Source organism: Rhea pennata, chromosome 1, assembly GCF_028389875.1.
Source record: "Rhea pennata isolate bPtePen1 chromosome 1, bPtePen1.pri, whole genome shotgun sequence".
NCBI classification, from domain to species: domain Eukaryota; kingdom Metazoa; phylum Chordata; class Aves; order Rheiformes; family Rheidae; genus Rhea; species Rhea pennata.
This window is the reverse complement of record NC_084663.1, coordinates 833,388-850,000: the sequence shown is the minus strand read 5'-3', so window position 1 is coordinate 850,000 and position 16,613 is coordinate 833,388. Positions and strand designations below refer to the sequence as shown.

Genomic DNA, 16,613 nt, shown 5'->3' with positions numbered 1-16,613 from the left:
TCGAAGTGCCTTTCCTCAACTCTACAACTTCTCCTCTCCAGGAGGAGACGATGAGGGATGCAAAGCTGACAGGAATCACTGCACAGTTGCCCACAGCCCCTCAGGCATCTGTGGTGCATTGCCCCAAAGTAGCAGCGGGATTTGCCATGGAGAGGCTGAAAAGCACAACAGGGTGCACCTGGATGTGAAAAGGAAGCAAGCCTTCAGCAGCTGAGCTGGCTGAAGACAATCAGCAGGCCACAGGTAATTGCAATGTCAGAGAGGCCTTGGGGAAGAAGGGTTGACCACAGGTGTTGGAATAATGCTAGCACTATGAGACTTATAAGGCAGCAAAAGAACTTTTAAAGCCTCACTTGTCTTCAGATTCCATACTATGTTATACTTTGGTTAGAAACAGGGAAAATTGCAGAGGGGAGGAGGAAGGCAATTTAAAAAGGGACCACAGTTTGTCTGTGAAGAAGGGTATGGACCACTAACCCCCAATCTATTTGCTCTCACTGGCAGCAGGGTACAAGCTCCTTTCCTTCAGTCATGAACAGCACCACCTATGTAGCAAGGGAAGATTTTAAAAGAACCTCTACTCAAATTTAGAAACTCCTAAGAACAATCATATTATCCTTGATTAGTTAAAAGCTGGTTTGTGAAGAACCCACACAGTGCCAAATTAGATTGGGTGTGTCATTTTATGGGTATGACCCAGCAATGATCACAACCTCAAAGGACTGCACAACAGCAGGCAAATGTGTCCAGAGGGCTGGGGAAGGGATCCAAGGCCCAATAATCCTTCTCGCAGAGCAGATGCAAACAGAACACACCCAGGCCTGCAGGAGGGTGAGCCACAGCTGATATTACCAATCCAAAGAAGGGAGCGGTTTGCTTGGCTGAGTGTTTGAGAAAGGTCTGACAATGGAAGAGCCCTGCTATTAGTGACAAGGCTATTTATATAGACACTACATCCATGTGGCTGCTCTAGGAAGTGTTCCAGCACCCAGGGCAGTTAATCCAGGAGAAGGGAGGGGGAACAAAACAACCAGGAAGAGAGCCAAAACCACACACAGAGCCCACAGCAGTGACAACTCCTGGAATGCTTTGCAACTGCCAAGATGGAACTCAACACGCTGAAGGAGGTGCACCTGTGTAAAGGGGACAGGAGGGAACCACTCTGTTCTGGATTCCCTTGGTTGGACCTGGAGCTCCTGGCCAAGAAATGCACACACAGTACCATGGCACACTGCCCCTGTGGTTACAGCCTGCTCTGCACACAGGTTACGCTTCACTGGGGTCCCAGGCCCAAAAGACAACATACTCACTAGTTCAATGCCTTGAGGGAAAGGGTTGTCCTCCCAGTCCTTCTCAGGGAAACGCTGCAGTATCTGTCCCTGTCCATCTCCACTCCCTGCAGAAACAAGAGGGGAACATTAGAATATAGGCAGCATGTTTTGGTGGTCACTTCAGCCTCCCAGTACAGCCAGGCAGAAAGCAGCGACATGGGAAACTACAGCACTACAACAACCCTCTGCATGGACACAGGCAACAATCCCTTCCACAAGCACAGCTGTAAGACAGCATTATCCCTATGTTATCACAGCAAAAAAAGAGGCAATTTTAATCAGGTGACAAAAAAGAAAACTGTAGACCTACACTTGAAGTTATGTTTCAAGGTGATGACTCCCAAACCAAAACCAGCAAACTAATACTTCAGTGTTCACTAAAAATGAACCAATCCAGTAAAAAATGTAGAGATCAGGTACCAGATCTCACATGTCCTGGCTGTTGAATAATTCAGACTCATTATCTAAAGACAAACAAATAGGCAAGCAGAGACCTGCCACACTTCTGCTTTAAGTTAATATTAAGGTTTCCTTTCCTCTGTCTTTAGCATAAGATTATATAAAACAGATTTTGAACTGTAATTCACTGCTCATTATCTACAACTCAGCACTTTGCTGGTCAGTTTTATTTTCTGGTTCCTCTGAACCTTGCAGTTTCCTCAGGGTTTTACATCAATTGAAGTGTCCACTACTGCTGAAATGAGCTCTCCCACCCACACCTTCGCACCAGCTGAAAACTAACCCTGATAAAACAAAAGAACAACAACCACCAGCAGCACAACCATTCAGCCAGATCATTCCCTGCTCTAGCTCACCACGCAAGCACTGAAACCAGCACAACAGGGAGTGGGCCAGCTCTTCTGATGGCTACGGGCTCTTAGGACTGCTTGAAGCAACTGCAAAACCATGGCCAGGACACACAACTATTGCTATGTCTGTATAGTAAATTCTGCAAGATCGATGAACTGATTCTACATTGGATTTGTAAAATTTGCTGCCTTATTCTTTCAGCCATTAAGACGTTTACAGCAAAATCTTTCTAGTGGATTAACCCAGAGTCTGTGAATTGGAACACCTGAGAAGCATTTTCTTCCTACCAGAGGTTAGGCATTGGCATGAAACTAGGGAATATCTGCAGAGTGGGACTATCCCAGTCCTCCTGGAGGTCGGCTGAGTGGACTGAAGTATCCACTACACCTCAGTACTTCCACCTCCTGCACTGCAAATGTTTGAAGAGGAAGCCTTCGCCCAACCCCTCAACACCTCCCTCCCTCACTCTGGTTCCCCCCAGCTTCAACACTTCCTCCTCTGCTGTCCTTTCAAACAGCATCTGCTGCCATCAGGAACGCAATGGCCTCTGTCTCTCCCTCCTGCACAGCCTGATTTTGGTCACAGGGACTTTCTGACCTGAGCCCAGTGTCGGGCCATGTAACAGGAGGAGTCTCACTACAGAAGGCGTGCACCACTGAAGGACTATTTTAAGCACCTAGACCTGTTTCCACGACTCCATTTACCACCACCCAGCCACAGCTGAATTTAGAAGAACAAGGAATCAGAAGAGATGCCACTTATAGTCCGAGGACCAAAATGGAAAGGTCAGTGCCAAGTTATGAAGAAAATAGTGTCTTGTGTCATGTTAACCAAATCTCCCGCTCTTTGGCCTCTCCCCCATCCTTAGACACTAGTTCCTCTTCAGATGTGTCTCATATGCTACCATCAACAGTAACAGCTACTTCAAGATACTCATGGCCAAATGCATCGAGTAAGATCTGCCTTCTCAAAGCTCAAATGACTTGACTCAAGCTTTATAGACAAAGAAAGATCCTTTCAGACAAACACATCATAAAGCAGTCAAAATATATCTCTCTAATCATCTGCCTTTAGCAAGTCCTCTCAGATTTACATACACATACACCCCTTGCTAACAGTATTTCATACATTTTCCCATCAGCAACTTCATACTGAAATGCAAATCTTTTCCACTTGCACTTCACTGGTCAAAATGGAAACAGATACTAGTTCAACCTTTACGCAAATGAAAAGATGACTCCAGTGCAAGACATTTCTGAAGCCTAGTCTTTTTTAGGGCAAGAGGAGGTATAATTGGAAGAGGAATTGGGTTTTCTCAAACACAATTACTGCCACTTTACTGAGGAATATGTGAACTAAACATATCCTGATTTCAACTACTATCATTAGTAAGTCAGCCTCACTTGTGCGTTCTGTCCTGCCAAGCTATTAGGCACTTTCCCCAGTTTCTTCTGGAGAAGTCTGATCCTTGCCTTCCTACTTCTCATCATTCACCGCACAGCATTTAAACAGCTTTTCTGTATGTATCAGCCTGTTCTATAAGCATGTTCTTTCCTGCCAAGCTGAGCTGGACCAGGCCCACTGATTCTTTTGCTGTTTCCAATCTATGTGTCTAAGAAAGCACGTGTGTGCGTGTGAACGCTTGCATTAGAGCAGCTGCTTTGCTTCTTCCTTCCTGCATTCTCCCACCATAAGGTTGTAAAAAGGCCATTAAGACTGAAGGTGACACCTGGTCACTGTTCTTGGGGGCAGCCTGCTATAGTCTAAATTAATGTTATGCTATATTTGGAACTTTATGAGATGCTATCATAAATAGAAAATTCCAAACGAGCAAAAAGTTAAATACTCAGCTGAAAAACCATGACAAGAGGACCTTAACTCTTAGATAAGCAGACCGCAGCGAAAAGTCGCACAATGGGACCCTCTCCTCCCGGAATGGATGGATCTGGTTGTGGAGTCTCCTTCTCTGGAGACATTCAAAGACCACCTGGATGCAACCCTGTCTAACATGCTCTAGGTGACCCTGCTTAAGCAGGGAGGTTGGACTAGATGATCTCCAGAGGCCCCTTCCAACCTTACTGATTCTATGATTCTATGATCTCAGGCTGTCTGCAGTTATTGCCAAGTGGAAAACTCCCCACTGCTTACTCCATTTACTCTATATGTCTCCTGACGCCATATGTCTCCTGACAAGAGAAACCCACAGTGAAAACACTGGAGAAAGACTAAACCAGAACTCCATCCTCTGGGACCTCAAACCACACTTTCAAAATGCTTCAAGTCCCCTGCAGATATCTATCAGCCATTCCAAACTAACCCAGTCTCTCAAAATAGTTTGTTGGAAAACAGCTACCAGTTCGCACTGCTGCTCCACAGCAGCTGGCCTAAAGGTATCACAGCTCCAGCCTCCTACTGCAGAAGAGGTAGTCTGCTCCACAGGCAAAAAGGCTCCCTCTCTAGGGGAAGCAGAAAGGTCTGGCCTACAGGAGAGCTGACCATGCAATCATCCTACAATGGCTCTTCCAGTGACTTTTGCAATTGGAACCTTTCTGTGAAGAAGTCTGCCGCAATGACAGAGCACAGAAGGTAAAAGAAGTGAACTGTCATGCACTTTTTAGGCACAAGATCTTGATTGGAACTAAATTCTTTTCCAATACCTGCACTTTAAGTCTTTTCTCAAGAACTAAGATTATTGAAAGCACTGGAGGGTATTATAGCAACCAGTACTACATAGCCTGTAAAGTTGGTCTCAGAAATCAGTCCTTCTATAAGCTCAGACACGATTTCCAAAAGATGAACCTCAAAAATTTGGTATTACATAATACAGGGGAATGCAAAGCTCATGCAAATCATCAACACCAACAAGACTGGCTTCAGTCTTCTTTCATTCCTTTCCTCCAACAAGAAGGCAAGATGAATGTTTAGACCTGCCAAGAAAGGGCAGGGTGTAATACTGCAAACAATGGAACATTCTGACAGTAGAGGTAGTTCATCAGGAATTTGATTATCGCTTTGACGTGGTGTTAGCAGAGGATTCCAAGAGCTGCTCAGTACCTCAAAGCTGAAATAACGTTAAAAGGTTTTGCTACTTTAAAGTATCATAAAGTCCTTTATGCTACAAGAGCATCAACCTCAGGTGTCTCCTTGCAGAACGCTATTAACCCACAAAGCACATCCAAGCCATCAGATTCAACCTGCAAGGGGACCTAAAGGTTCCACTAAAAGCATTTACTGTTAAGAACTGTGGTTACCAATGCAACATACACAGACTATGCCTACAGATGCGCTATTTTGCAGGCAAGCCAGGCACAAACCTTGCACTACATATCTGGCTGCTAATAGTGCTCTTGGACTGAGCAAAGAGGCACAGAACTCTTGCAGGATGGAGTGACGTGAAACAGTGGTTGAGCAATTACACCACAAAAAGTACAAGCTACTGCATTATCTAATGTTACTGTTTGACTGATGTGCCAGCGTATCTCTTTGCAGTGTCCAGATCTACCTGCAAAGCAAGGTTGTGGTTCTTAGCACAAGGAGGCAGGAGCACAGCTGTCAAGTATTTGCCAATAAAAACCAGGGCATTCCACAGTGCTTTGAAGTAAATAGAGCACTCTCTTTAGAGAAGTCCCGTGTGGGAGATTCTCATGTAAAACATGTACACTATATTTAATACTAACATCTGACTATTCAGGATGACTGGAATAAAAACAACCCAACACACTCAGCTGCTGTGACAAAGTGTCATGAGATAGGGGCAGGAATGACATGACATGCAGAGTGAAGTCCAGGAGGTTCTGGCAGGCCCTACACTCCTCTCTGCAGCTTTCCAGGGTTACAGGGAACACATCCCTGTTGCAGCTGATCAAAGCTGAATGAAAGCCAGATGAGACTTCAGCACCTGGCTGCATGACTCCCTTGACAAGAAAGCAAAGACAGGAAGCCCCCCCCCCCCAATTCCTGTTAGCTAGGCAAGCACGAAAGATTTGCCAAGAGGGTGAGAGAGAACAGGCCAAGGCTGCAATCTCTATAAAGCTTTGACAGGCATCCATGGCTACCCCGTGACATGCTGAACTGCTCTGCTGAAGGCTGCACTTCAGACTCCAGCAGGCAGACAGCTTGCCTTCAGATGGAGCATTGCACAAACCATGGCCTGACTTGTCAGATGTACAGCAGCATGCATTGCTCACATGAGACCTGCAAGCTGCACTTCAGGGGCCCCCAATACTACAGAATCACAGAATGGTTGAGGTTGGAAGGAACTTCTGGAGGTCATCTAAGTCCAACCCCCCTGCTTAAGCAGGGTCACCTAGAGCATGGTAGACAGGGTTGCATCCAGGCGGCCCTTGAAGATCTCCAGAGAAAGAGACTCCACAACCTCTCTGGGCAACCTGTTCCTGTGCTCTGTCACTCTCACAGGGAAGAAATTCCTCCTCATATTCAGGTGGAACTTCCTGTGGTTCAGTTTGTGCTCATTGCCTAGTCCTTTTGCATGGGACAACTGAAAAGAGCTTAGCCCCAGCCCCTTGATGATACCCTGCATCCAAAGACCACAAAACTGATCAAACTGCAATCAAAAAGCTATTCTATTTCTTCTAAGCATAACAAGGAGCTCTCTCTTTTCTCCAGATCTCTGCTTTTCTTCCTCCATATGATGAAATCCACTATTTAGGCAAAAATATAATTCAACAGTTAATTAAAAAAAATAAATAAAGGAGGGGGGGACAATTTCAGACAGTAGCTTCCAGATCTCCCAAGCAGGCACAGAGAAGATACAAGCTGCAGCCACAACAGCCTCTGGAGGACATCTTAGCAGGATTCTGTACTTGCCAGAGATATAAACAGGCAAAGGAGATGCATCACAGTGACTGACATCTACCTAAACCCCAAGCAAGTCCACAGAACCATCTGGAAACTACACAATTCTCACTTCAAGCACTTCAGCCAGGAAATACAATATTCTCTTTCACTTTAACATCGACACACAGTGCTTCAGTTTCAGATATAAACATTTTAAGAACGATGACTGATCTATTCCCCCTACTTTGCCCATTCACGTCTCACTTTGGAGGAACAGCTTCAGAGAAACGCTCCAGACAAAACCCCTTGTCTTTCTTTCTTTCTTTCAGTAGAAGAGAACACTCTTGAGATCTTCCCTAGTTACATGATCTTATTGGCTAGGCTTTTACGTTCATCCCATTGACTCAGTCCCTCAAAGTTTCTTAAGAGAGGAAAGGATTTAGAATGCTGACCTGAAGAGAGAGGAAGGACCATTTCAGAATTATAGAATGGTTGAAGTTAGAAGGGACCTTTAGAGATCATCTAGTCCAACACCCCTGCTCAGAGTCACCTCGAGCAGATTGCCCAGGACCCCGTCCCGGCAAGTTTTTGACTCTTGTGTTTCAGTTTGTACCCACTGCCTCTCATTCTATCGCTGGGCACCACCGAAAATAGTCTGGCCCCATCCTCTCTATACCCTTTCTTTAGATATTTACACACATTGATAAGATCCCCTCTGAGCCTTCTCTTCTCCAGGCTCAACAGTCCCAGCTCTCTCAGCCTCTCCTCACATGACATGCTCCAGTTCCTTCATCATCTTAGCAGCTCCTCAAACATTTAACATTATTTAATACTGCTGTTTACTGGGAACATATACAGGAGCTGAAGAGTGGGGATATTCTAGTCCAGGAATATCAACTCCTCCTTCCAGGAGAGTAGGGAGAAGCTTTGGGGGATTTATAAAACAGTGTAAAGAGAATAAAGAGGAAATCAGAGATTCAGGATTTAGTCTAGTGAGCCTTCCTCAACCTTGAAACTGAAATAAATTTGAATTATTCACAAGTTGGGATTGTGAAGTCAAAGATTTAGTCCTTCTACTTCAAATTCTGACCAAATTCCTACTATTTCCTCAGTATTTGACCTATCAGTTTATTTTATTATCGATATCTCTTGATAACCAGGGAAAGTCCTCAGAGGCAATCACAGAGACTTGTGGTAGCAAGGCCACAGACAAGACATTTTTTGAGACCAGCTTCAGACTCAGCCTGCAAAATCTCAGAGATCCCAGATCTGAATGATCCCAGGCTCATCCTTCTCTTGAGACAGGCCAGCTGATTCAGACTGTGGAAACAGCAGAATACAGGCAGCAAGATCCACGCTGACACATATATCTGTGACAGCCACCTTCAGATAATTTCCTCCCCTCATTTTGGTGCACCATATGCTGGAGTGTAGCACAATAAAAGGGAATTCAGTGGACTGGAAATAATCCTTGCTTAGTGGAAGTGGTTTTGCACCAGGCATTGGTCTAGCATATAATAGGGGTAAAGCTGCCTCACCACTTGCTCCCTTGCTCACACTTATTTTAGGGGCATCTAAATCAATGGCTTTCGCTCTATGCTGTTTGTAATAGAGATAGATAGCAGGCCCCACTTTGGTCCGGGAGGAGGGTAGCAAACCTGAACAGAATCTGCAGCAGTATAGCACTGCCTTTCAGATGTAAAGCTTCTCTGAACTTCAAGCCCTTGAAGTGTTTGCTACTTTTGGACTATATAATGAGCTCTGATGTCATACAGATCAGGAATGGAACGTAACTCCCTGCTTCAGCACAGTCAGCACACTTCATTCAGAAACTAGTTATCAAACCAACTAGTTCTGTAGCTCCTACACATAGGTTATCATTACCTGAAAACTGAGACAGGCTCTCTCCCTGGAATCAATAACACTCCTTCACCCCTTTGGTACCCCTCAATTAAGTCTGTATATTCAGCCCTTCTTAAGGGAGATGAAGAATCTTAAACTTGTTCTCTCTTAGAGGATCAAAAACAGTTTTTAGAAACCAGGAGTGAGATACAAGGCACGGTGTCCAGAGAGAGCTACTGCAATGTGATCAGGGCAAACAACTATGTAGACCTGACCAGATGGCTATTCATCTAGGACTCTTCAAGATACTAGATCCTCTAACATCACAAAACCAGCTGGACTATCACTCCTCTTGGCCTTCAGCAAATGTCCTAGCGTCTCTGAGAATCCTAATACTCTTGTTCTGCACAGCGCAATCCTCAGCAGGGCTTAGCAAGAGCCTGCCCTGCTCTTACCGCTGCAGCTTCCATGACGCCAGGAACATGGCAGGCCACGAGCACCACAGTCCCTTTCCAGCCCCATGGACACACCGCCACTGGAGAGCACAGCAGCCTCAGAACAACATGACAACTGTCTGTTTGGGAGACAATAACAGCACTGTTCCCTCATTACATATTTATGAAATGAGCAAGAAGAATGACTTTTCTATGGAGAAAACAAAAGGGCTGTGTGCACGGCTGCTGGGGCTGGAACTGCTCCTCTCTGCCATCACCGGGAGCTCTAGGTCTGTCACTCCCGGATGCCCCATTTCTACTCCTGAAAAGAGGTCACCTGCTTCACAAATCAGCCAAGCAGACCTGTCCCAGTTATTGCACCCCCTGCTGAACTTCTCAGCCATAAGGAACATCAGCCCAGAAAGGAAGGAGAACTCTCCCATTCCTGTCCTTGCTTTGACTCCAATTTAACACTACTGACTACAGCTAGTAGCAGCAAGGCTCACTCCTTCCCTTCGTGTGGGAGCTCAAAAGCACAAAACTCCCTTGGGATCCGGGAAACTACTTTGCTGCCTTGTATAAAGTGGTAGATACCGTCTTTGTATTTGTACAGGGGCTAATACATTAATAAATAATCTGCACTTTCTCCTTGGTTTCAGGGTTTAGTACAATTTCACAGGGCAAGAAACTCAGGAAAAGATGAAGTCTGATCCTTTACCAAATAGCAAGAAAGTCAGATGCATGTGCACCAACAGGAGCCAACTACTCCTTGCACACAACCACAAATTCAAGGCAGGTTTGAATTAACAGATGCAAAATGTGCAGCCTGATAGCAAATCTGCAGCAGACAACAGCAGGATGACAAGTGACTTTCCGCTCTTACAAAGGTGCTTCTGAAGGTGTTTATAGCAGAGTCCTCTACAAAGGAACAGTTACACCTGGAATACTCATTTCTGTCCCAGATACACACACAAAAAAATAGGAACTAAGGAAAAATAAATAAATAAATGAGTTCTGTATTTAAAAATTGCCTTAGCGATGTTTGAGGAAGGCAACTCTTCGTGAAGACAATAATTAGAAGGAAAAATAGTTTAGGATGAGACAAAATGCTACTGATGAAGTGAATTGTATACATGCCACTCCAGCCAAAATATGAGCATGTTACTGCTGGGCAATTTTCTTACAACTACAAAACATCTCCCAGATGCAGAGAGAATATTCTAACCTTGGGTGACAAACTCCACTTCCAGATGAGACCCCTTTTGCAATACGTCAGTGGAAACATTCATTCTGTATGCCTGTACACACTAGTACGGACCAATTAACATTTTTCCAGATTACAGCACTTTCATTCAAAAGCCATGACTCTTAGAAGTACTTTTGAATGAGCATGTCAAATTAAAGAGCTGCTTAGTAATGAGATTTTTATAGACGAGCTAAAATTAAAAACCTCCAAAGAACTGGACAGTGCTGTTCTCCCTTACAAACCTTTTCATAAGTCTATTTTCACACCATTCCTCCTCTGGGCCCCATTTCTCACCCCAAAGCTGTCATTACCTTACTCAAACCTGTTTTTACTCTCTCTCAAATTAAGGCCTAGAAGTGTCATGAGACGTCCTATCTCCTTCTAGCCCCATGGATATGTGGCACCAGGTCTCCTGCAGCTTGACAAGCTAAGGCGCACAGTTCTGTGAATTTCCACTTATTTGCCTGGGGAACCAGGTCAGAAGGTAGCTGCTAAGGAGACCTCATCTACTGCTAGGATACCCTGTGAAACCACCTTTGGGCAGCACTGCATTGTATGGAACTGACAACGCAGCAAAGCTTGGATCTACAAAATTCAAGCTCGGACACTCTGGTAAATTCCAGTAAGTCATTCCAGCTAGCACCCATACACTCTTTTTAAATGAATGCCCTCTTCGCTTCTAAACGGCAAGAGTCACAGTTGGAAAATGCTGCAGGACTAGAACAGCTGCCTCAAGCAAAGCTGCCACATTTGGGGCTGGCCTGTACCCAGGCAATGCTGAGTCCTTCTCTCATCACCTCAGCTCCATTTAGAAAGGGTCACTAAAACCTCCAAAGATAAGCAAGAGATGGAAGCCACTGTTCTTGTCCAAGCACGATGTTTTTATGATAACAATTAGCTGTCCTTACTCTTGTGTATGTGTCAAGAGCTTGAAGGGTTAAGAAAGATTCCCTAGTTAGGGATCAGTCATGAAACGACTGGTTTACCTAAGGCACCTCAGAAAGTCCTTCCATACAGCATGAAATAACTTTGCACAAGCAGGGAGTTGGAGAAGACGATCTTACAACAGTTTGAGAAACAAACCGCAGATTTGGAGACAAGGCCATGGCACACGCTGATAAGAAGCTCTATGCCTTTGTAAAGATTTACTCCTTTGTAAAGCTTTGCTGTTCCTTGAGCGTATGCCAAGAGGAGAGTTGTATTTATCTTTAGAAACACTGAGGCATAAGAGGAAGTAATTAAAAAAAATATCCGTCTGTTTCCGAGAGCTTGTCCCAGAGAGTGCTGTTCAGGGCCCCTAGGGTTACTGGCAAAGAGAGAGAGATAAGCATTTCACAGCTGCCTACCACTTGTTACCTATATCCATTTCTGGAAATGCTCCCTGAAAGTACGTAACAGGAAGTCCTTAACAAATACCTCAGGCTTAACAACATAATCAGTTAAAGCTTCCAAACACAGAGAGAAAACAAAAAAATAAGTAAAAACCCTACACACACCACACAAACCACCACCACACCCAACGTACCTTGATTGATCTCAAGTTGCTGAGAAGAGAACATGAAATCATTCCAGTGCAGGTCTAGCTTCAGAAATCCCTTTGTAAGAGTCCTTCACAAAAACTCCATCCCAAGTCACTACAGTCGAAGAAATGCTTGATTTTGTAACGCTTATATGTGATTAAGAGCTGCAATCTGAATGGTGTCAACCATTTGGATAATGAAGATAAGATGATGTATGTCCAGAGGATGTTTCCCCTAAACGGAAGGTGAATTTGGACTCTCCAATCAGGAATGATACAGTGCTATGGAACCTGCTAACAGCAGCATTTTCCATCTAATCCCAAGAACAGGAAGAAGTGACACAAACTCTGTTATTTTCTCTTGAAGGAAGAATTTACTCCAAATAATATGTCCTCACTGTTCTACCTATGCACTTCACTTAAAGTGAAGAAATGACTGCCTCATACTTAGAGACATACGAGGCATGGAGTGACCAAACACAAATTCCCCATCCTGAAAACACTGCAAGATCCTCCTGGAGTTTGCATGAGATGAGCATCCTCGTCCGATTTTCCCTCAAAGCTCCGCAGGCTGACACAGAAAGACCACTGCAGCACATGCTAATGGAAGGGGAATTCAGTTCTCAGCAAACATTGCCAGCTGTCTGATAGTGCACTGGCTTTTAAAATGTTGCGATTTGCATACTCCTAAAATATTTTCCAGTGAATGTAGAGGCTCTTCTACAGTGAAGCTATGTTTACTGAAAATAGGTTTGCCCATCTTATATTTTGCAGGCTACTTAGAATTTAAATTGAACTCTCAGACTTCCACAAACCACAGCTTGAAAGCCACTGCTTCAGCAAAAGTTACTGGAGATCGTAGTTCTCCAAAAAGCAAGAGACAAAATTACTGTATCCCAGTGCTGCCCCAACACAAAATCCTCAAATCCTGACAGTCTTGGTTTTTTCTTTTCCTTCCCTGTGGAAAGGCTGAGAGCAGCAGCCAAGGATCAGAATTATACCAGCAGCTAAAATCTGTGGAAGACTCCTCTCTCTTAGCAGCTGCCTCAGTCTTCTCGGAAAAGGTGACTACTTCAGGAGACCGACTGCTCTACTCTGACACTTTCCAATTCCTGCCACCTTACTGAGGTGCTGCACGGAAACAGTGGTCCCTAGTGTAAACAAAATATTCCAAATTAAGAGACAACTCTACCTAAAACATTTTACAACTTGAGATTCATTTGTTCAGAACAAAGATCAGTGATTCCGAATGTCCCAAAACTGACATCAGGCACTTGAAGTTTCTCTCAACTACTGATTCCTCCAAGAAACATCCTGGCAGAAGGAGTCTAGCTTTTCGGAGTGCTTCACAGCAACAGTCATGTCTTGACTAAAGAGCAGCTGCTCAGCAAGCACATGTAGGGGCACTGCAGGCAGCCCTCACGGCTACATGCCTCCTGGAGGGAGATACACCAGGAAAACTTTAATCTTCCGCGAGGTTAAAAGGGCTAGTGCTGCACCGCAGCTGATGCTCCCACTGCTGGGCTGCACGGAGGCTGCCTTCGTTCTGGTGCTGCTCAAAGCAGACAGGTAAGAGTGATCTGACTTGGGGCTGTCCATCTGCTATTTCAAAAAAACAAAAACAAAAAACAAAATCCCCAAAAGATCCCCCCAAAAAACCCACCCCACCAAACCTGTGGGAAGCATGTCTGCCTAATCTAGGCTACTACAACAGGCTCTAACTGTTTTCTAACAGTGCATTAAAGATGCCATAAACAGACTGAATGCAGAGCATATTAATGCTTGTAAAGCTTTGGGACCATCAGTTACTGGACATCATTGCTGAGCAGCACTGAGTAGCTAGAGGGACCATTTTCACCATTACCGTGGAAACGGACATGTTTCGGATGCAGGCCTCCAAAGAGCTGCCTCCCACAGGCCGAGCCCAACAATCCTAGTGTACTGCAGCTTTGCATTACAATAACTAAACTCGGAGAACGGTTTCAGATCAGGAAAAAGAGTGCAAGAAAGTACTAGAAGTAGATTACAGGTTCAGCCAGAACTATTCAGAAAAACATATGTGGAGGGAGATGGGTTGGAGAGGCGGTTGGAAGGGACAAATTTGTCTTCTCCAAGCTACTGCAGTAAGTATTTTCAGTGCACAATAGTTCACATTTGTTGAATCTAGACTTGATTTATCCCTGTTCCTTTCAAACCCTGCACGATACATTTTAAAGCACAGCCCCACCACAACACATGCCTGGAAGGAAAGGACCACTCAGCCTCACAGGAAACTTAGGTCTTACCTGGTGCAGCAGGAGCTGGACCCTAAGTCTGCTCAAGAACTATAATCACTGTAAGGAGAAATCATTAAGAAATTCACTAACAAATATCGTTAACACAGAATTAAGTTTACCCTCACACTCTCTCTCACCCTTTCAGGTCACTGAGTGTAGAGCAGCAGATACTCAGAAAATGGAAGCTGCAGCACATGCAAACATTACCTTAACTATCTTTTTTATCCTGCTCCCCCTCATTGCCGCAGAGGTGCTGCGCAATGTTCAATTTTGAGCTGCAGGCAAAGCAGCTAGATGAATTCAGTGGAGCTGCAGCTGATGCTAAGGCGGGGGGACAGGATATTCTGTGCACCCCATTTTCTGCCCTTCCAGCTTGTGCATCGGCTAACCACCCACAGGTGCTGCTTGTTGCTTCCGAGCGCACCCTTGCACAGTGCACATCAGTAATTGCGCCCACATGCCTTTATCACGGAAACTGTTGGCAGTGAGCTGCAATGGAGGAGCAGGGTGAGAGTCAAAACAGGAAATAAAAGATTAGGTTAGACAGACTACTGTGTCCAGTATTGAAACGAATGCAAAGCCCAGCAGATGTAGGGTTACTTATGTGAAACAGGTTCAATACATGAATATCTGTTTTCCAACACAGAACAAGCAAAGAGAAGTTTTTTAGACTGCTAGGGCGAGCATAGGCACAGCTCCTGAGCACACGTACACTCAAGGCTACACTGGGCCATCACGAGAGGGCAAACTGCACGGCAACAACCTAATTTCATGTTTATGCAGACACATGTTATAAAACTCCATGCTCTGCAATGGTAGCAGATCCTAAGGCAATTAACCAAAGTCTTTTTGAGAAACAGATTATTTGTTTGGATGGAGCCTCTAGAGCTCAGCCAGAACTGAACAGCCAGACACAGCCCTGCAGGCTGCAGCCAAGTCTCCACGTTCAGCAAGAGGACAGGCTCACACCACGGCACAGAACGGGTGAGTAATCAGCCCCAAACTAACACGTTCAGAAAGAGAAATAAGGCCTTGTTGAGCAAGATATGAGTGCAGGACAGGTCTTACAGCGAATTCACATCACTGCAATCTGACAGGAGAAGAGGAAATTTGGAGGAATGAGGCTGTTTAGGAAGCCCAAACTTTCCACACTAAGCAGTAGAGGCTTGTGACAGAACAGAAAGGCATGGTGCCGTGACATCCTTCCAGATTAAAAACTAGCAGAACTATGCCCAGTTTGCTCATCCAAGACATTCTCTTTCAGCTACAAGCTCAAAGTGGCAAGAAGCCTTTATCTTGTGGCCTACAGAAATCAGAAAGTAGCTCCTTGTCCATCCCAAAGGACATGTTCCTGCTAAACTCATTTTTAGAGCATGGTAACCAGCAGTCCTTAGGAGTTTTGTGCTAAAAAGCAACTATGACTGGATGCAGAGTCTCAGAGCTGGTCTTCCGTGCCCCTGTTACGGCTTCTTTTCCTCTCTGCCACTCGGGCGTACAGTGGAGGCAGGGCCAAAGCTCTCACCCAGCATGTCCGACGCAGCCACCAAGCTGTCCTTTCCAGGCGACACCACAGTAATCCTCATCCGTCCCACACGAGTAAACACCGAGTGCAAACCAAACAGTGCAGCCCACGCATGGCTCCACAGACACTTGGGACAGGGCATGGAGGAGAGTTACTAAAAGCATTTTGGGGAGGAACCTATTCTATTTTTGCCTGATGCCAAATTCCAGTTACTTCCCAGGGGAGCTATTAGCCACCTCCCAAAGGCATCCTGTGCCGATAATTACAGAGCCATGCCACCAACACTTACCCAAGGCCTAAAAACAGCACCTGCTACACTAACTCTCCCCTCCTCGCTACGCAACACAAGCCAGACAGCACGAGCGACAGCAACGGAGGACTACCGAGACTTCCTCCACCTGCGAGCAGACAGTGATTCCTCCAAAAACAAGCTCCAGTCATGCAGACAAGGACACGGCTGCTAAGGCAAACCCAAAATCCAGCTGCTCAGACACGCTCCTGCCTCTTCTACCCATGGTCATTTTCAGTCTTAAGCTTTAGGACTTTACAGCCTTGCTGACATAGTGCAGGCTGATAAACAGAGATGGTTGGTTTTCTGTTAAGTGCCTTTGAGTGCACCAGCCTCCTGCATGATATGGCCTCAAGGCAAATTAGAGAAAACAGTGCACGCTCCTCAAAAACAGTGCAGCCACTATGCATAACCTGTAATGCACTCGAACATCCCCTCCAAACTAAGCTTTGTGGTGTATCGCAGAACCTGCCGCCTCCCCAGGTGCTCAGCCTCACCCGGAACGCAGCTCCCGGGGCCTCAAAGCACAGCTCTGGCAGATGTAATT

At 45.2% G+C, this 16,613-nt stretch overlaps 1 protein-coding gene across 8 annotated transcripts in view; it reads right to left on the bottom strand.

Moving 5' to 3' along the window:
- Window positions 1–16,613, bottom strand: part of SBF1 (SET binding factor 1) — a 102,169-nt gene that overhangs the window by 43,142 nt on the left and 42,414 nt on the right. For all 8 annotated transcript variants that reach the window (XM_062579334.1, XM_062579349.1, XM_062579363.1 and 5 more), the window contains exon 2: window positions 1,311–1,396. In XM_062579334.1, the coding sequence (XP_062435318.1) occupies window positions 1,311–1,396 (86 nt within the window). The remainder of the gene's footprint in view (window positions 1–1,310; window positions 1,397–16,613) is intronic.